The following is a 21,846-nucleotide window of genomic DNA, read 5'->3' as shown; positions in this document are numbered from 1 at the left end:
CTATGCTTATTTCTACTCTTGCTCAGTAAATCAATGACAGCTACCTAATTATTCTTCACAATTCCTAGTGAGACAAGTACTCAGATCTTGTCTTCTCTGCATTCCACAAGTAAAAACAAATTACCTATGTATATAATCTTAAACAACCCAAGCACACTGGTAAAGGCTCATAACCAATTAACCCTGCTGCATGACAGGACACAAGTAGGAGAGTTTCAGTTCAGCAAAGCCACTGAAATCTGAGACCAGACAACAATGCACACATGGGTACTCACTGCCTCCTTGCGGTTTGGCTTGGCCTTATCCAGCGCACGGTTGCATGACTGGTAGTCCACCATAAGGCAAGTGCGGTCCAGCAGCATGTTGCTCTCAGCCTGCAGGTAGCGGCTCCACAGGCCAATTGTTGACCCCAGCTCCATGTCCTCTTGGTTCCCCTTCACCTCTGTCTCATTCTAGAGAGAGAGAGAGAGAGAGAGAGAGAGAGAGAGAGAGAGAGAGAGAGAGAGAGAGAGAGAGAGAGAGAGAGAGAGAGAGAGAGAGAGAGAGAGAGAGAGAGAGAGAGAGAGAGAGAGAGAGAGAGAGAGAGAGAGAGAGAGAGAGAGAGAGAGAGAGAGAGAGAGAGAGAGAGAGAGAGAGAGAGAGAGAGAGAGAGAGAGAGAGAGAGAGAGAGAGAGAGAGAGAGAGAGAGAGAGAGAGAGAGAGAGAGAGAGAGAGAGAGAGAGAGAGAGAGAGAGAGAGAGATAAATATAACATCATCAAATATACATTGCAGTAAAACAGAAAACATGAAAAATGTGATGAATTTTTTACACAAAAATCTACAAACCATTTCAACAACTATAAGAATTATCAATAAAAAGAGGAAAAAAAGATAAACACAGTGGGGGATTTAACAATACACTTACTGCCTGGAACATTATGTAATTTCCCATTAGTAAAAATTTTTCTTTTTTCATATCTTGGCTTACAGTAACTATAAGTTATTGTTATATTTTGGAAACCTAGATCAAGTCATTTTGTGAAGATGGAAGCAGATTTTTTCAATGACACCACTATGAAGAGGATTGTGTTGCCCACCTGCAAGGAATGTGCTTCACACAAGAGAGGATGCCAAACACATAGCTCTCTTAAACAGGGTGGAATCAAAGGCACCTCATCTCATCTTTCTATTTTCTCTTCTCCCTATTCTATCCACCTCTCTAATCCAACCAGTATTCTCAGTCTTTCATTCATTTTACTGATAAACTCTGGAACTCCCTGCCTACTCCTGTATTCCCTCCTGCCTAAGATTTCAACTCTTTAAAGAGGGAGGTTCCAAGACACTAGTGAATAAAATAAACTAAGAAGGGAAATAAGGTTAAGTATACAAGTAATTATCTTTTCCTGAAGTTGAGAAGCAATGTAAGTTTGAATGAACAGGTAATGGGGGAGATTAGTTTTTAAGTAATTCTAAAACATAAAACAAGAGACAAAAAGAAGTAGGAAGAAGAGTATGGTAATCCTTCACACACCTTCAACTTGTCTATGCACTCCAGGAAGATGGCATTGATATTGTTGTACTGCCTGTTGTACACCTGGTCATTGGGACAGGTGCTCACCTTCAGGGCTGTCACCATCTGCTCCAGCTGGTGGCTTATTCCTGTCAAGGGCAAAATGGGCACTCCTTTAATACATCATACATTAATGCTTTCAAATCAATGTATACAGTACTGCCACATGTGTTGTGCTGCAGGGTATTGCATTCTGGTGAAGATAAAGGAAAAATTTACAATTACAATTACAAATTCTACAAGTGATGATTAGAAGTGGAAATGGAAGGATAATGAATTATGTAGGAGTGTATGCGCCACCTATGACCAATGCTTGGCAAAAAGAAGAGCAAGAAGAAATGTTGGTAGATGTGGTAAAAGGTCTTGAAAAGAAAGTGATGGAAAGTAGTGATACAGTTATTCTTGGTGATTTTAACTGTAAGGAGATAAATTGGGAGACATTGACAACTACTGGAAGTGAGAATTCATGGAGTAATAGACTATTAAACTGGGGGGTGGAGAACTTGATGACTCAATGGATTGATTGTGATACCAGATTTAGAGGAAGAGATAAACTATCAAGACTTGATTTAGCATTTACCAAGGACATAGAAATTATTGAAACTATACACTATGATAGCCCTCTAGGTAAAAGTGATCATGTGTTGATGGAATTTAATTTGAAAAATGAAAATGTAATCATTGATGAAAATTATAAGGTAAAAAGATCTAAATATAGTAAAACTGACTTTGAAAAACTAAGAAAGTACTTTGTTGCTGTGGACTGGAAAGACTTTGAAGATGCAGAAGATGTTTGGGAAAAATGGAATTAATTTATAAGGATATATAATTCTGCTGTGGAGAAATTTATACCTAGAGGAGGAGTGAGATGTAGAAAGGGTAAAGAATGGTTCAATACAAAATGCAAAGAGGCTAGAAATAGTAAATCATATGCTTGGAATAAATGAAAGAAGAGGAAAACTGACAGCAGATGGGAGGAATATACTGATGCTAGAAACAAGTACATTGAGATAATAAGAATGGAGAGAAGAAACTATGAAAGAGATATGATAGGTAAGTGTATAAATGAACCCAAACTATTCTTTAGACATATTAATGGGAAGATGAAGAAGAAGGAAGGTGTATCAAGATTGAAAGTTGAAAGAAAAATCTATGATGATACACAGGACACAACAGAGGTTATGAACAATAGTTTCATATCGGTATTTACTATGGAAGGGGAGTTTGATGCTGGAAGGGATAAGTTGGTGAGGAATATACTAAGTACAGTCCCAGTCAGTTATGAAGAAATACTTAAGATGATGGAAGAACTTGAAGTAAATAAAGCAACTGGTCCAGATGGAGTATCAAACTGGATATTGAAGGAATGTAGAGAACAAATAGCTGATAAAATTCACAGTCTAGTGGTGACATCACTATCATAGGGAAGAGTACCACAAGATGGGAAGAGGGCAAATATTACACCAATATACAAAGGAGGAAATACAAAAAATACACTAAATTATAAACCAGTGTCCTTGACTAGTGTTGTAGGAAAATTATGTGAAAGAACAATAAAGGAAAGATGGATGGAACACTTGGAAAGAGATAAAGTTTTAGTAAAGTGTCAATTTGGATTTAAGAGGGGAAGATCATACTCCATGAGCTTATTGTCCTTTTATTCAAGGGTGGTCAATATTGTGCAGGAGAGAAACAGACAGGTGGATGGTATCTACTTAGACTTGAAGAAGGCATCTGACAAAATTTTTAAAAAAATCAAAAATAAAAATCATGGAAAAATTGGAGGAAGACTGCTGAAGTGGATGGAAGATTATCTGGATGACAGAGAGATGAGAACTGTAATACAAGACCAAAATTCATCTTAGCTGAAAGTAACTAGTGGTGTCCCACAAAGGTCAGTGTTGGGACCGATAATGCTTGTAATATATGTGAATGACATAAATGAAGAAATAGATACTTATATGAACTTATTTGCGGATGATGCTAAGCCGATGAGAAGGGTAGAAAATGTAAATGACTGTATGGTACTGCAAGATGATTTAAATAAGATAAATAGATGGAGTAAATCTTGGCAAATGGAATTCAATTTAAGTAAATGTAAAGTAATGGAGTTTGGTAAGAGTAAGAAAAGAATACAATATCATTATGAGATGGAAGGTGTGAAGTTAAAGAAGTCAAAATAGGAAATGGATTTGGGAGTAACAATTACTGAAAATTTGACTCTGGACAGACATATTGATAAAATTACTGGAGAGATGATGAATTTGTTAAAAAGAGTAAGAATGGCATTCTCAAATGGCATTCTCATATTTGGATAAAGAAATGATAAAAAAGTTGTTGATTTCCATGAAAAGACCAAGATTGGAATATGCGGCAGTGGTGTGGTCTCCTCGTACAAAGAGGAATATTATAAAATTAGAAAGACTACAAAGAGCAGTCACTAAGATGGTTCCACAGTTGAGTAAGTCCACCTATGAAGAGAGATTAAGAATTTTGGAAATTCCTGTGAGAGAGAGAGAGAGAGAGAGAGAGAGAGAGAGAGAGAGAGAGAGAGAGAGAGAGAGAGAGAGAGAGAGAGAGAGAGAGAGAGAGAGAGAGAGAGAGAGAGAGAGAGAGAGAGAGAGAGAGAGAGAGAGAGAGAGAGAGAGAGAGAGAGAGAGAGAGAGAGAGAGAGAGAGAGAGAGAGAGAGAGAGAGAGAGAGAGAGAGAGAGAGAGAGAGAGAGAGAGAGAGAGAGAGAGAGAGAGAGAGAGAGAGAGAGAGAGAGAGAGAGAGAGAGAGAGAGAGAGAGAGAGAGAGAGAGAGAGAGAGAGAGAGAGAGAGAGAGAGAGAGAGAGAGAGAGAGAGAGAGAGAGAGAGAGAGAGAGAGAGAGAGAGAGAGAGAGAGAGAGAGAGAGAGAGCGGGGGGGGAGGACTCGGCCAGAGGCTGGCCAAGCCCCGACCGGTAACCCCTATAGTGCCGCCAGCTTCCCGATTCCCCTGGCCCATTGTCCCTCACCCCTATGGCTTCCCGTATGGAGCAGCTCCCCAACACTATCCAGCGATGCCACAAGCCGCCCAATAGTGAACTTAAGATAGTGTCGGCCAACGTGAGAGGCTTCCATATGAACCTTGGTGAGCTCACTCACAGTGTTATCATTAAGAATAATGTAGATTTAGTGTTCGTGTGTGAGATCTTTCTCGATTCCAAGGTGCCAGATAATTACGCCCGAGTTAAAGGGTATTCGGCCTGGGTAAGGAAAGACCGCTCTACACAAGGCGGGGGCGTAACGTTCTGCTACAAAGAGACGGTCAGTGCTCAGGTGGTAGAGCCTCCCACGCCCGTGCCCGGGGAACTTGAGCTCCTGGCATTAAAAATAATGGACAGTAACAGGAAAGGTCTGTTGTGTGTGGGCTGCTATCAGCCTCCATCACAGGGAACAGTGTTGCTAGACTACCTGTCAGAAAACTTAGACACTTTCATGACGGCCAGTCAGGGTGACAGTGTGGTAGTGATTGGCGACCTGAACCAGCACACAGTGAGAGACACTTTTAACTCCTTACTGGTTGTGCACGACATGCACAATTATGTCACCTTCCCCACGCACAGGTCTGGGTCATCCTTGGACCCAGTAGTGACGGACCTCCCTCTCCACCACACAGTACAGTGTTCTCCACTCGACTTTGTGGGCACCTCAGACCACGTGGCTGTCCTCACCAGGATACAATTCAGGACACCATGAGAGGAGAGCTTTACCCGCACCCTCTGGAGGTGGGAGGCTGCCGACTGGGATGCCCTCCATGCCGCCCTGAGGACCACAGACTGGGGAGATGTGCTGCGTGGCAACACTAACCAGCAGGTGAGGCAGCTCACCCAGCTGCTCCACGCCCTGAAGGCCCACTGGGTGCTGCACTCGGACCACAAAACCAAGGCATCAGACCATCCCTGGTTTGGCCCTGCGTGCCGCTCTGCCTCTGATGCCAAGCACCGAGCCTGGCGTGCTCTTAAGAGACACCCCACTGCCAGGAACAGGTTAAGGCACCGAGAGGCAACAATGCACCTGAATACCACGCAAACATGGGCAGTGGAGCAGTGGAAAGCTGACCTCAAGAGTAAGCTAAGGGGAGGCCAGGTTGGTTGTAAACAGTGGTGGAGCCTTGTCAAGGACCAGCGGGGTGAGTCGCGGGGCACTTCCATCCCTGCACTCCACCGGGCATTGCCCACACTGCTCGTGACAAAGCGGACCTCCTGGCCAAGCACTTCGCTGAAAAAATGTGCATCCCCGACCCTGAAAGACCATCTCCGCTACTCCCTTGAATCGTGAAAGAAACACTAGAGACAGTGAACACAAGTGAAGAGGAAGTGAAAGTGATACTCGCAAATTTGGACGAGAAAAAAAGCGGTGGTGCCACAGGACATTAGTCCCCGTGTACTCTGACAGTGTGCTGCAGAGCTGGCGCACCCACTCGCTTCACTCTTTAACCACTGCCTCAGCAACGCCACATGGCCTGAAATATGGAAGGGGAGTAGTGTGGTGCCTCTGCACAAGAAAAATGCAAAGACAGAGGCAAAAAACTACAGACCCGTGTCACTGCTGCCTGTGCTGAGCAAAGTGCTGGAAACTGTTGTGGCTTCGAGAGTCACGCGGCACCTCAAGAGGCACCACCTGCTGAGCAACAGACAGTTTGGGTTCAGGCAGGGGAGATCGGCGGCAGACCTGCACCTGCTCCTCTCGACAGAGTGGAGTGGGGCCCTGGACCAAGGGAAGACCACGGCTATCATGGCTCTTGACATCAAGGGGGCGTTCAACAAAGTGTGGCACGCAGCCCTTATCACAAAGCTCCGTGCTGTAGGCATGGATGGGGCACTCCTCCAGCTCTTTGAGAATTACTTGAGAGACAGACATCTCAAAGTAATCATCAATGGGCGGGAATCAAATCCACAGCCCATAAGGGCAGGTGTTCCTCAAGGGAGCTGCCTCGGCCCTTTGCTGTGGAATGTGTATGTCAATGATCTGATGCACCTTGTTCCTACCGTGAAGGCGTTTGCAGATGACATATCATTATCCCACAGCTACACAGGAGGAAGCTGCAGCCAACCACGACATCAACGCCACCCTGAGCCGTATTGCAGCCTGGGGAAGGAAGTGACAAGTAAAGTTTGCTGCTCACAAAACCCAGCAGCTCACTATCAACAGGACAAGTAGAGCCCCGCGTCTCACCCTCAACAGGGAGACACTGATGCCGTGGAGGTGCTGGGGGTCACTTACAACCGTAAGTTGACCTTCAGAACCCACGTGGAGCGACTCGCCAGTGAGGCTTCAGGGAAGCTGGCATCCCTGAGGAGAATCTCCTACCTCCTTGACGCCAAGGGACTGGAGTTACTCTACAAGGCGCAGGTCCGCTCCTCCTTGGAGTACGCATGCCTGGCCTGGGGCGGCACGGCAAACAAGCACCTAGCTCTCCTGGACAAGGTGCAGGACCGAGTGGTGAGGCTCATCAGGAACAGCGAGCTCGACCTTCAGCCTGCACTGCACACCCTCCAGCACTGACGAGACGTGGCGGGCCTCACCGTCATGTTCAAGGTGCAACAGCAACGGGTGCCACACCTACAGGCTCTCCGGCAGCCTGCCCGACATGCCGATGTCACCACCAGAGCTGTCACACGTGCCCCTGGGGAGCTGTACCAGCCCAGGTGCAGAACGTGGCACCAGCAAAGACAGTTTCTGAACACATACATCGGCTGGTGGAAAGAGTTTGTTACCGTGCAGCCAAGTGCTGAGGGCTGGACCACGCAGCAGTTCAAGACTGCACTCAATGTGTGCTTGCCAAAGACAGACAGAGAGAGGTTTTCAGATAGAAGGCATTAACAGTGACTTCTTTAGCCTAATTTGTTGTATTAAATATGTAAAGTATATGTACTGCAACTCTGTTAAAACATATCATGTAGATTTGTATAATTAAAAGAGAGAGAGAGAGAGAGAGAGAGAGAGAGAGAGGAGAGAGAGAGAGAGAGAGAGAGAGAGAGAGAGAGAGAGAGAGGAGAGAGAGAGAGAGAGAGAGAGAGAGAGAGAGAGAGAGAGAGAGGAGAGAGAGAGAGAGAGAGAGGAGAGGAGAGGAGAGAGAGAGAGAGGAGGAGAGCAGAGAGAGAGAGAGAGAGAGAAAGGAGATTTAATAAACATCTATAGAATGATAAATGATATGAAAAATGCGGACAAAGGAGGTTTTATAAATTAAGACACACAGAGTACAAGGGGACACAATAAAAAGTTGAAGAAAGTTAACTGTAGAAGAGACATTAATAAGTATAGTTTTCCTCACAGAAGTTGTGAACAAATGGAATGAACTCAGTGAAGACATTGTAAATGCCAAAACTGTCAGTGCTTTTAAGACCAAATTCGATAGATACAGAGACGGGATACTATGAGATTACTCCCCTCCCGTAAACCACAACTAGATAAATACACACACATCCACACACTTACTGAGTTGAGCACAGGTAATCTTGTTGAAGGCCTCACTGGTGTATGCAATGGCTGGCTGGTACTTGGTCACCCAGTCACGCTCCTTTTGGAAGAATTCCTCACTGTCAGGGTAAGATGACTTCCTGGCATCCAGCGTGTCTGATAACTTAGTCATCAGACCTTTTTTAACCTAGACAGGTGACCACAAAATTCCTAGTGTTAGTTTTTAACATAATGAAGAAAGAACTGTTATTAGCTTGGTAATTTGGATGAGAGAGAGAGAGAGAGAGAGAGAGAGAGAGAGAGGAAGAGAGAGAGAGGAGAGAGGAGAGAGAGAGAGAGAGAGAGAGAGACGAGAGAGAGAGAGAGAGAGAGAGAGAGAGAGAGGAGAGAGAGAGAGAGAGGAGAGGAGAGTGAGAGAGAGAGAGAGAGAGAGAGAGAGAGAGAGAGAGAGAGAGAGAGAGAGAGGGGTTATCACTGATTTTATATTTCCAGTGCATAATGCCGATCTAAAGGAAGGGAAAATGTGAGGCATCATAACACATATCAGGAAATGTCCAGTTGTGCTTAGAAGTATATTGTTGTATTGAGCATTAAATGTGCTTCATGCCTGTTATGAACAAATCTGCTTTCTATTGTTAGTAAGGGTTAGATAAGAGTCAGCAGGAATGAGCTTGAGAACTGGCATGAGTGGATGGCTTCCCTGTGTACATTTTGGGCACTACATAGTTGTAACAGATTGAAGAGGTTAATATTTGTAAATGAAGGGATGGTAAAGAATATAGTAATGTTGAGTATAAGATCCACACTGAAATATGCAGCAGTGGTGTGAAATCCACACCTAAAGAAACATTACTAAACTTGAAAAGTACTAAAAACAAGAGTGGTACCAAGTCCTGGAGGTTTAATGTACAAAGAAAGATGAGAGGAAGGATGAAAAAGAGGGAATATGATTATGTTATACAAATAAATAATGATACAGAATAGGTATACTGTATATATAAGATCTGTGTCAATCAGAAAACCCAACAAGAAGAGAACAAAGCTGGAAGATTAACAAGAGGAGATGGGATGAATGGGAATGCAGTTTAGCAATAAATCAGTGGGATCCATTACCAGAGAAAGTGGTGTGTATGCAAATACCATGCACAAACTAATACCAAATATGAATAAATCTGAATTAATCCTTTAAAAATAGAAATAAGCAACTATGAAAATATACATATATAATTTTAAAGATAAATATGACAAATAAACCTTTAAAGATGGGACATTATGAGCTCGACTCAATTCTATCAAAACACAATGAGGTAAGAATAAGGTAAGAACATACACACACCACATAGTGAAGTGGTAAGCACACTCGGCTCACAATGAAGAAGGCCCGGGTTCAGGTCCCGAGCGTGGCAAAGCAAATGGGCATGCCTCTTAATGTGTAGCCCCTGTTTACCTAGCAGCAAGTAGGTATGGGATGTAACCCAAGGTGTTGTGGCCTCACTGTCCTGGTGTGTGGTATGTGAGTGGTCTCAGTCCTACCCAAAGATTGGTCATAATGGGCTCTGAGCTCTTTCCATATGGTAAAAGCTGGCTGGGTGTCCAGCAGACAACCATAGGTAAAATCACACACACACACACACACACACACACACACACACACACACACACACACACACTTGCACACACAAACCTTGGTCCTAGGTGGAGGAGTCTTCTCATTCAAGAAATCATGTAGCTTTTCATTTTTGCCTAATACAGGATGTGACAGTAGTAGTTCAAGGTACCTGCCAGGCAAAAGATTACCATAACACATATTAATAACAAGATACAGTAGTAGTAGTAGTAGTAGTAGTAGTAGTAGTAGTAGTAGTAGTAGTAGTAGTAGTAGTAGTAGTAGTAGTAGTAGTAGTAGTAGTAGTTGTAAGATTTATGAGGAAATATACATACATGCATACATGCAGGCATGCATGTATGCATGGATACACACACACACACACACACACACACACACACACACACACACACACACACACACAAACTTAAATTCCTTCAAAAGAGAGGTTTCAAGACACTTATCTAAGTTTACCAATACCAATACCAAGTTTCCTCTGCCCCAATCAGAAATTTTAGAAAGATCAGAAGTCAGGTGTTCTGTGGCTTCCCTGCGTGATATGTTTACCTCCTGAAGGGTTGGACGTCCATGAAAAGACGTGGAAAAGTGCAGGGTAGTATCATCAGCATAGGAGTGGATAGGACAAGAAGTTTGGTTTAGAAGATCATTAATGAATAATAAGAAGAGAGTGGGTGACAGGACAGAACCCTAAGGAACACCACTGTTAATAGATTTAGGAGAAGAACAGTGACCGTCTACCACAGCAGCAATAGAACGGTCAGAAAGGAAACTTGAGATGAAGTTACAGAGAGAAGGATAGAAACCGTAGGAGGGTAGTTTGGAAATCAAAGCTTTGTGCCAGACTCTATCAAAAGCTTTTGATATGTCCAAGGCAACAGCAAAAGTTTCATCAATATCTCTAAAAGAGGATAACCATGACTCAGTAAGGAAAGCCAGAAGATCACCAGTAGAGCAGCCTTGACGGAACCCATACTGGCGATCAGATAGAAGGTTGTCAAGTGATAGATGTTTAAGAATCTTCCTGTTGAGGATAGATTCAAAAACTTTAGATAGGCAGGAAATTAAAGCAATAGGACGGTAGTATGAGGGATTAGAACAGTCACCCTTTTTAGGAACAGGTTGAATGTAGGCAAACTTCCAGCAAGAAGGAAAGGTAGATGTTGACAAACAGAGCTGAAAGAGTTTGACTAGGCAAGGTGCAAGCACGGAGGCACAGTTTCGGAGAACAATAGGAGGGACCTCATCAGGTCCATAAGCCTTCCGAGGGTTTAGGCCAGCGAGGGAATGGAAAACATCATTGCGAAGAACTTTAATAGGTGGTATGAAGTAGTCAGAGGGTGGAGGAGAGGGAGGAACAAGCCCAGAATCATCCAAGGTAGAGTTTTTAGCAAAGGTTTAAGCAAAGAGTTCAGCTTTAGAAATAGATATGATAGCAGTGGTGCCATCTGGTTGAAGTAGAGGAGGGAAAGAAGAAGAAGCAAAGTTATTGGAGATATTTTAGTCTAGATGCCAGAAATCACGAGGGGAGTTAGATCTTGAAAGTTTTTGACATTTTCTGTTAATGAAGGTGTTTTTGGCTAGTTGGAGAACAGACTTGGCATGGTTCCGGGCAGAAATATAAAGTGCATGAGATTCTGGTGATGGAAGGCTTAAGTACCTTTTGTGGGCCACCTCTCTATCATGTATAGCACGAGAACAAGCTGTGTTAAACCAAGGTTTAGAAGGTTTAGGACGAGAAAAAGAGTGAGGAATGTACGCCTCCATGCCAGACACTATCACCTCTGTTATGCGCTCAGCACACAAAGACGGGTCTCTGACACGGAAGCAGTAGTCATTCCAAGGAAAATCAGCAAAATACCTCCTCATGTCCCCCCAACTAGCAGAGGCAAAACGCCAGAGGCACCTTCGCTTAGGGGGATCCTGAGGAGGGATTGGAGTGATAGGACAAGATAAAGATATGAGATTGTGATCGGAGGAGCCCAACGGAGAAGAAAGGGTGACAGCATAAGCAGAAAGATTAGAGGTCAGGAAAAGGTCAAGAATGTTGGGCGTATCTCCAAGACGGTCAGGAATACGAGTAGGGTGTTGCACAATTGCTCTAGGTCATGGAGGATAGCAAAATTGTAGGCTAGTTCACCAGGATGGTCAGTGAAGGGAGAGGAAAGCCAAAGCTGGTGGTGAACATTGAAGTCTCCAAGAATGGAGATCTCTGCAAAAGGGAAGAGGGTCAGAATATATATATATATATATATATATATATATATATATATATATATATATATATATATATATATATATATATATATATATATATATATATATATATATATATATATATATATATATATATATATATATATATATATATATATATATATATATATATATATATATATATATAGATATAGATATAGATAGATAGATAGATAGATAGATACATACATACATACATACATACATACATACATACATACATACATACATACATACATACATACAAAGATATATAGATAGATAGATACATACTTTATATATATAAAGCTTCACAATGAGAAAACATACCATGACTCAAATGTTATTGGTAAGTTTGGCTTCTATCAAGACTATCACATCAATCATGATGAAGTAGTTATGGTTACACTTGTACAGCATTAATGCATTAATGGTTATGCTACATATCATGAAGGAATCATTCTTCTCCCTTACTTTTGTAACTGTTGGCAGTCTTTATGGAACTCATCAGCAATGAGAGTCTTGGATCCTTTCCCCATTAATCTCTTGGACTGTATTTCTGCATTGTACGGATCTGAAACAGACCAACACATTACCACACATAATTTAAATATATACCAGCATAAAAAAAAATGTAAACACAAAAAAACTACGCACATGAACAAAATCTTAAAAACTAATGGTACAGGCTGATCCTACTTTACAATATTTAACTCTAATGAGAGTTCTTCTTGAACACCAATTGTTTTCCTTATGATCACTGTGGCTTGTTCCTTCCATCAGCTGGGTGAGCAATTGTAGTGCCATCTGTTCTTTGCCTCTGTCCACTCTTTCCTGCATTTCTCAATGCATTAACTTTAAGCTGTCTGTATCTCAGTGCCCAAACTGCTTATATTCATTTATATGGCAAAACAGCTGGTAGAGTATGATGAGAAAGGCTGTTGCTAGAAAAGAATGCCCTCAAGGAGTAAGGAAGTTTGTCACATCATGTCCTTTGGTCTCAAAGTGGACTGAGGCCAACATTCCAGAGGGTAATGCAGAGGACAACACTTCAGTAACAAAACAAGTTTGTTATACATTTGTTTGAACTATGATCAGTTTTTGAGGAACATAATCATTTACAATACATCAAGTTTTACACAGTGGATTAACAAGTCTCCCAGAAGCATACATCACTGAATCTGTGTAAAAATGTACCTTTACTAAAATGTGTATACCTAATGATGTCTGAATACTAAATACAATGCACAGATAATTAGAACTTCATGCAAGAATGCACAACCGATAACTTATAAAGAATATGAAGTGGCAGCGAAACACTGACCAATAGCTGAACGTTGTGGGATGGGAGGGATGATGAGGCCACGGGATACCTGGCCAGTGCTCACGCAGTGGTCCAGGTATTCAAAGTCCTCAAACTCCCGCTCCAGCACATGAGACATAAGGCCGTCCTGTGGGGGGAGGAAGAGTGGTCATCTCTTCTTCACAGCAAGCCACCATTTCATTCAAAAGATATATGTGATGGATAATATAAAGGTTAAGGTGTTAGTGATTAGAATCAAAGCATACACACGCTGCAGATACATGAATGAGAATAAAGAAAAGTAATGCATCTGACATTTTATAAATTTATCCCTAAGTCCATAACAGATTCAGCTAATTTATGTATTATTAACTCCTCCAGGCCACAAAATATACATCTTTTTACCTATCTATTTATTTATTTATCTCTCTATCTATCTATCTATCTATCTATCTATCTATCTATCTATCTATCTATATATATATATATATATATATATATATATATATATATATATATATATATATATATATATATATATATATATATATATATATATATGAGATATCCAGAGCCAGAGTGACGTAAGTGACCTTGTGGCTGAAATTTTTTTTTTTTTTTTTTGCATTGTCTTCCCCAAAACCTTCCTACTGTGATGAGAGAGAGCATGGATGTCAGAATGGACCTTGTAATAGGATCAAAAACCCATTCAAGTGAAATTATCCACATAAGGTTCTTGCCACACTTGAGTGATAGCTATCAGCTGGTGGGGCCAGAAAGAAGTAACTCCCTCACTACAGCAGTGTGGGAGTAGCCAGCTTGTGCTGTAAGTCATGTGACCAGGACACCTCCCCACCACCACACTCACACACTTTACACTCTCCCTTCCTCCAGCCTGTTTGCTATCCTTAAATGACAGGCTGTCATCATAATTTTGCTTTTACACAACACACAAGTCTTTCATTATTATGGGGGACAACAGCATACCCCTTGAGGAGCCAAGACCCTCCAGAGGAAGAAAAATGGAAGAAAATATTGCTAAAAGACGAAGAAGCATGGGGGGAAGCCTATTTGAGCTTTGGAAGCATCAGATAACTATTATTTCTTTATATTCTGTTACCATCTATACCTGTATATTTTTATAACGTTTATTAGTTCTTTTGTTTTAGTTTCTTCCACTTTCATTTTCTAGGCTTGTATCATTCTCTTCGTTTGCGTTCATCTCAAGAAGTACTTGTATGTCGCTTACGTTTTTGCTTCATAGAATTGATAAGTCCACAAAAAAAGAAGACTTTTTAATAGTTGCAATTCTCCTATTAGTACATAAAAAATAAAACAACTTGATAGAATAAAGAAAATAAACAATGTGTAACCATTGGATATATATATATATATATATATATATATATATATATATATATATATATATATATATATATATATATATATATATATATATATGAGGCATCCCACATCAGAAGGACCACTTGTGCCAAAATAAAGTGAGAAAAATGTGCCCAAAGTTTAGCAAACTTCCAAAAAACATAATTTTTTTTTTGTTATACTTGCTAAGACAATGAACTTGGTCTCAAAATGGCTGGTAGACAATCAAAATCATGGTCTCAAAAAATCTTCAAGATCATGATACTTATTAACTAATTTTTGCATATTTTTTGCAAATTGTGTTATGATTTCAGAAGTTCACCAAAATTTGACAGCATTTTTCTTTGAATACTACACAAAATAATAATAATTTATGAATACTGGAATATAAAAATACAAAATAACAATATTAACAATACCATTAACATTACCCCATAGAAAAGGCATCTGTTCACCACTCATATCACCATGAGGTGACAGGCCTGGAACCCCTTCCTCTTGCACAACATGCTGTACACCATCGTCACACATTTTAAGGAAAGTTTAATGATTGTAGCACTAATATACACATACACAGCAGAAAAAGTGAGTGTCCTTTGTATCTCAACCAAGACACCAAAGCAAAAGGAACTAATAGCAGGTGAATGCAACCGACTTCCCATTGCCTCTGTTACTGCCAACAGTGATGCTGGCGGTTACGGAAGTAACAATGGAAGAACAAACAAATACATATGCTAAATAATATGTTCTGTGTTATGAGAGTTGAAGTGAACTAGTGTAATAAGTTAGTAGTGTATTAAGTTCTGGTGCTATGAAAGTTAAGTAAACGAGGAAAGTGTAATTGCCAGCTATGCCGCCTCACAAGGTCCTGTGAGGCTGGGGGCAAGAGACTAATACAAGACATGTATAACACTAAGGAAACTGAGTTAATTAGAATAGAGATTAAGGAAAGTGAATTCATTATAGTAGTTAACTGCAATAGTGAAGTTGTGTGAGAGGAACTAGCTGTGGAGAGCTTAGCTATAGAGAGGTAGTGAGGGTCGTGTTTACGTGGTAAAGTTGATGACATGGCATGTAGGATAGATAAGACACAGGAATCTCTGTAGAGGAATGAGTCACCCAGGAACTAATGCTGACCTAAGGGTAAGATGGGCAGGCGTGAGGCGTTGAGGGCCAGCATGGACGCAGCCTGGAGGGACAGACCCCTTTGTACTGCCACCATGTTCAAGTACAACTACTTCAGGAAAGATTGGGCCACTACCATATAGGTGTTGCTTGGTAACAGGCCTCCTCAAGACCCCAAACATGTGAGTTCCACATCTGTATTACGAGGGGATTGATCACCATAATTGTCATAATCCATGGTTAGTGATGCATTATGTTGATACGGTACTTAATGGTTAGTAGTGCTACACTCGTCCTATGTCTATTACATATGTCTTCAGGTTTGACTGAATGCAATAAATGATTTACATCACCATGTGGATCTAAAATCCTTTAGCTGCCTTTGGGCAGCTACAGCCTCTGAGCATCACATTATCAGAGGGGAGGGTTCTGATTGGCTGATGTCCTCCCTGCACTGGAGTAAGCTGCCCATCTTATACAGAATTTACCAGAGAAAATTTTCCAAATTCTAATGGCTACTCATCTTGGATGGGCAGCACTTCTAACACAGAATATTGTTCAGCAGCGTGTTATGTCTACAATGATGGTCAATTAGACATCAAAATTATTCTCTCCTTGTATAGATTTTCAATCTTATTGATGGGACACTCATCCACTCCTGGGCAAAATTTAAGACCTCAATAGAGTGCTATATGAAGTTATCTCGGTTTTGGCCAAGGTGGCACGAGCGGCCCTTCTAATGCAGGATGCCTTATATATATAATATGTATATATATATATATATATATATATATATATATATATATATATATATATATATATATATATATATATATATATATATATATATATATATATATATATATATATATATATATATATATATATATATATATATATATATATATCCACATATATGTGGATATTGGAGGAATTACTGCAGTCATGTTTAACTTGTGTGCTTTTTGCAGTCACTCTTGCTTTCTGCAATCACAACTGATACAATTCTTACAATCTCAGCCTAAGCAATGTAGCTGAACCATCATTACTCTGAAGAGTTCTTTCCTTTTCCTTACTCAACCTATATAAAAGTATGCTGCAGAAATCCACAGATCAAAGGGCATTACATCATCAAAATAAGCTTCCTCAACAACAATATGAAGGACTTTTTCACTAATCTTTCCCCACCTTGAGTCATACCTGTGAAACTTGTAATGTGAACTTGACTGAGTCTCCGTCTTTGTTGACATTATCACTAAATTGGACTTTGAACTTTGGGATGAAGGGCTCTTCTGGCTCAGGGGAGGAGGCCCCTGAGGATGCCCCAGACACTGACCCTTCTTCCAACATTCTTAGTCTGCAACAACAAAATCAATTCATTTGTTAAAAAGACACTAATAAAAAATAGTTTTAGTAAACACAAGTATTTTATCTTTTTAGTAATTATTAAATCATGATGCATGCCTCATGTTATGAGATTAAGGTGATGGTATGAACAAGAGTAAATACACAGCAAGCATTGTGTGCAAAATTCTAATAATACACACACACAATAAAATCATGTAACATGACTTAAATTCCAAGGTGCCTTACAAGTGGTGTTAAGGGGTGCATTCTGCCAAGGATAAGCTGGTGAACTCATGTCAACGGACTGTGTGGTACACTTCACAGTTTTTAGAGACATTAATAAAGCTGACTAAATATACAAACTTTTACTGATCATTATATTATTTATTCTGTGCATTACTAAAATATTGCATGGGTTTGTCTGGAGCTGTAGCTATACACTACAATATACCTTTAATTATACTAAAATAAAAACCTGTGAAATACCTCCCTGAGTAGCAAACTATCTTAGATTTAAAATATGTTAGACATCCATTCAAGGGACTTTGGGAAGAGGCAAACATTAGCTTCAAGTGGATGCAGCTTGCACTTGAGCAGCCTGGCCCAGCCTGACTGTTATCCTATCCACTAGCTTACATCTCTAAACCCATATGGCCTATCACAATGAATGTCACACCATATAATAGCATAACTCTATCAATTTTATGTGAGATAAGTTTCATCACTTTTGCTAGACAGAGTTCATGGGTAACTTTTTAAAAGGTGGAGAAATGTCTATATGGTTTTTCATATGTTAATTCACTACAAAATGCAGTATAGAACAGAGTTCTGTTTCTTGCAAATTTCTGCATCATAGCAAGCTGAAGTGAAGACAAAGTTATGCTGGGTATCTCCAAGTGTCATGCTCCTAACAAACTTGTCTTTTTGGAAATTTTTATGTTTATTGTTTTATCTATTTCAAGCTTCAAAACAAGACCACAACAAGCTTCCTATGATCAGCATGTAATACCAGTAAAATACCTGGAAGATGACTGATGAGCGAAGCTGTCAGTAATGAAACAGAGGAAGCACCCTGCACATCATGCACTTGGCTAATATTCAAATCACTCTACCTAAAAACTTTGCAAGAGCCGAATGGTTGTGCTTTATACTGTTGGATAGGAAATTTAATTCTGCATTCAGTGGTATGTGTCCACTCTTGTTGAGACAAACAAAAGTTGGTGAAAATTGCAGAAAATTGACATTTGGTTCATAAAATCCCATTTTTGACACCCTTCTACTTTTTGCAAGTTACTCTTGTCTTCAGCCAATAGAAGAGATGAAAGCTATATCATATAAAATTGATAAAGTTGTGCTATCATATGGTGCAAATTTTGTAACAATTGGCCATGTAGTTCAGGATATATTAGCGTTTGAATAGTGTTATGGTTGGGACAGGACGGGCTGCTCAAAATAAAACAACAATCTGCATAGAAAACTTTGCTTCACTCGTAACAATAAATTGAGATACAGCCAACATTCATGAATTTTTATCCATGAAGTGTGATCCCTATGAGACCAGACACATGCCATCAAATGTGGAATCAAGCATACCCATCAACTGGCATATGTAACAGACCACTGACTCAAGTTAATGAGTTACAGTGAGCTGAAGCAAGTAGTTGACTTGCAGGGTGATGCTACATGCTCCTAGTGGATATTCTCCACTGGGCACATATCCACACTCATTCACTGTCATCAAGACATTTTACTGCTTGTTCTAACACTATACTTGAATTTTTAAAGGTAAATTTACATCTTCATACAATATTTACATCTTTCTTATTTCTTTCCTAGTGCACAGTCAGCTTAATGACCTAGAGATGAAGTGAAGTTTCAGGATAGGAAAACCAATATATACTACTTATGTACTGTAATACTAACTGGGAAGGGTTCTGTCCTCCCTATCCCTTGACTTAAGTCACTATCTTGACCACATGAGAGTGAAGGCTTCTCAAAACTAAACTTAGCCAAACGTTTCATCCAATCATCTAAGCAAGGGATCAGGCTTTCCAAAGTCTAACCAACTACAGTCAATTTCTTGCCATGCTTCAGTCTTGCCTATATAAAAATTGAAGGCATTCCAGAACTAACTCTAACCCAGTACATACATATCATATTATCTTAGTAAAGGCACCTTCCTCAGTACTATACTACTTAATTAGTGGACCATGTCTTACCTTCATTACTTGAGGTGATGCATTAACCACTGTCACCAATCCTCAATCCCACTGTTTCAATCAACCAACTGCCCACACCATGTTTATCTATTACTTTATTTAATTTTTTTAAAGCCTCACATCTGACAGGATATTCTCACCTTCCACACTCCACAAAGGAGACAAACCATGGTATTTTATGTTTAATTGCTTACCTACTGAGTATGATTTTGAAGGGATGTCCCACCTAAAAGACTTAACATCTGGATAGAATTAATTCTGAAAAGTATTTCATTGTCACATGGTTGAGACTAAATCAAGACTTGCATAACCAAGAGACATGGATGACAGTGAACCACCCTCATGGGGGATCAGAGGATGCTTTGTTCCCCCCATTTGGTTAGATTGTTTTAAATGTTCCTCAGTTTGATGTGACCATGAAAGTGACACATAGCAGTTAGCAAAAATTTTGAAGGGCCCAAGGGGACTTTAGCCCCACTGGTTAGTGTTAGGTTGTAGACTACAGTATATTTATTGACATAGTTAGATACCTTATCAAGTCAAACAATTTGAGGATACACTGTTTTGTAAGGTAGCTTACAGAGGTGGTGGAACAATCCATCAAGGTATCAGAATGGTAAAGTTATGTTTGGTGTGCACAGTATGTCGACTGGAAAAGCGCCTCAGTTACCAAGAGAAATAAGTGTTTGTTCCCTCTACCTTACAACTCTGCTCTTCCATCAGATACCTAAGCTTGTGCATTACAGAAAAAATGTAGAAAAATTAAGTACTGTATGAAATTCCACATCTAACGAGATTATTTCAGTTACCTTGATCAATGTCAGATGAAAAAGAAAAAAAAAATGAAGTGTTCGCTTGATCACTATCCATTACAAAATACTGTTCTTGGTGTTCTGTATGAAGGTCAAAGTGTGCATAACAAATCATGTAGCAAGCATGAGTGATGAGAGAGACGCACCACCTCACTGCTCACGCCCACCGGAGTGCTGTTGGCGGCCAGGCAACGCTCCCGCCATCAGCGCGCGCGCACACACACATCTTTCTGTGGCTACAGGATACAGGTGGAAGCAATAAACGTTCACAAGATTTTCTAAGGTAGTAGTATCAGTTACTTACGTGTGTAGTGAGCGTGGCAAGAGTTCATTGGTGTGAGGCGGCAGGCGCAGCACGCCTCCCACGACAGATGCCAATGTATAAACAAAGTGAGGCGTCAGCTGACTGATTGCGAACACTTTACGGTGTTACAATACAAGTAGCTGCACACCTAATTATATTATGCCTACACTATAACATTCTACACTACATTAAAATAAATCCCTTACAAAACTTAAAGGCATACCTGTTTTCTGTTCAGAAAGTGATATAAGAATGACGCCTCTCGCTGTGACAGTGACAGATAAGATCGCCAATTGTTGAGAGAACAATGGTAGCCTCGGTTTCCCTGGTGATTATTTGCCTCCTTATCAAATCACTTGGTCTTTGAGGTTACATCCAGCCGAATTCAATTTGTATATACGTACTGATATATACCCTGTCATTGCTATACTCATGTAAATTCACAAATATGTGACACGGGTTCATTACAGATCTAACTTTTGTAGATTCTATTTCCCGCTTCCATTATATATATATATATATATATATATATATATATATATATATATATATATATATATATATATATATATATATATATATATATATATATATATATATATATATATATATATATATATATATATATATATATATATATATATTTTTTTTTTTTTTTTTTTTTTTTTTTTTTTTTTTTTTTTGTTTGTGGCAGTCATGTACCTCGCTAAATATGTTTACTGAGATACTGCCTAACACTCACAACACTCTGAGGCCGTTATTTCATTATTGTTATATGTTCTTATTTGCATTTAGTCGAATCTTTCCTTGAATAGGTGTTTTGAGCGTCCCCGCATATTTCTGAGAGTTCTTGAAGAACTGATGTGGATTAAAAAAAAAAAATCACTATAATTTTATTAAACCTCAATCAGCAGGTCTCTTTTTTTTCATCCTCCAAGTTAGATTAAAAGGATAAGAGCCTATGTTGAGTATAGAATGGCATCCCTTGTCGTAACATAGGAGAAAAGATGGATCCATTTACTAAAGCCCTTTAGGCTCTCATATAGACTATTTTCAAAGGCCACAGAGATAATGAATCCGGTTCTCGTAATTCTTTTTTCCATTGATATAGAGCCCTTGCTTAGCTATAATAAAAAAAAATCCTTGAAAACCCTAATAATTTTCACTAGAGCTGTTGTAACAATCAATTTTATAAAATTACTCCAGGTCGGGCCAGCTAGGTTCTTACTATCATTTTTTTTTTCCACGGAGCTGGACTGCAATGTTCTGTCAATTCCAGTGAAGTCTGTCGTATCATAGTGGTAAAAATACTGATAATGATAATAGTTCAATAAAAGTTGATAAGCACAATAAAAAACACAAGTCACTTTCCACATGTATATGGATATTTACTTTCAGTAACACCATCACCACCACCACCAACAACAACAACAATAATAATAATAATAACACTATAACAATAAAAAAAAAAAAAAAAAAATGAGAATATCCTTTTCCTT

At 39.7% G+C, this 21,846-nt stretch overlaps 1 protein-coding gene across 4 annotated transcripts in view; it reads right to left on the bottom strand.

The window, feature by feature from the left end:
- LOC135102624 (sorting nexin-32-like) overlaps nt 1–20,681 on the bottom strand; it is a 56,895-nt gene extending 36,214 nt beyond the window's left edge. The window contains exons 1-8 of one of the 4 annotated variants that reach the window (XM_064007896.1): nt 20,571–20,681; nt 16,866–17,022; nt 13,179–13,305; nt 12,329–12,428; nt 9,680–9,773; nt 8,014–8,182; nt 1,512–1,639; nt 276–452 (exon numbers count right to left, since the gene is read on the bottom strand). In XM_064007896.1, the coding sequence (XP_063863966.1) occupies nt 276–452; nt 1,512–1,639; nt 8,014–8,182; nt 9,680–9,773; nt 12,329–12,428; nt 13,179–13,305; nt 16,866–17,015 (945 nt within the window). In that variant the 5' untranslated portion in view covers nt 17,016–17,022; nt 20,571–20,681. Of the gene's footprint in view, nt 1–275; nt 453–1,511; nt 1,640–8,013; nt 8,183–9,679; nt 9,774–12,328; nt 12,429–13,178; nt 13,306–16,865; nt 17,023–20,040; nt 20,063–20,189; nt 20,211–20,347; nt 20,528–20,570 lie in introns of those variants that run through there. The other 3 variants (XM_064007895.1, XM_064007898.1, XM_064007897.1) reach the window with 3 other exon arrangements.
- Nucleotides 20,682–21,846: the final 1,165 nt, after the last annotated feature.

The sequence above is a fragment of the Scylla paramamosain genome, chromosome 8 (assembly GCF_035594125.1).
Source record: "Scylla paramamosain isolate STU-SP2022 chromosome 8, ASM3559412v1, whole genome shotgun sequence".
In the NCBI taxonomy this organism is placed as follows: Eukaryota; Metazoa; Arthropoda; class Malacostraca; order Decapoda; family Portunidae; genus Scylla; species Scylla paramamosain.
Note: the sequence above shows the minus strand (reverse complement) of the source record. Positions and strands in the feature narration are given on the sequence as shown.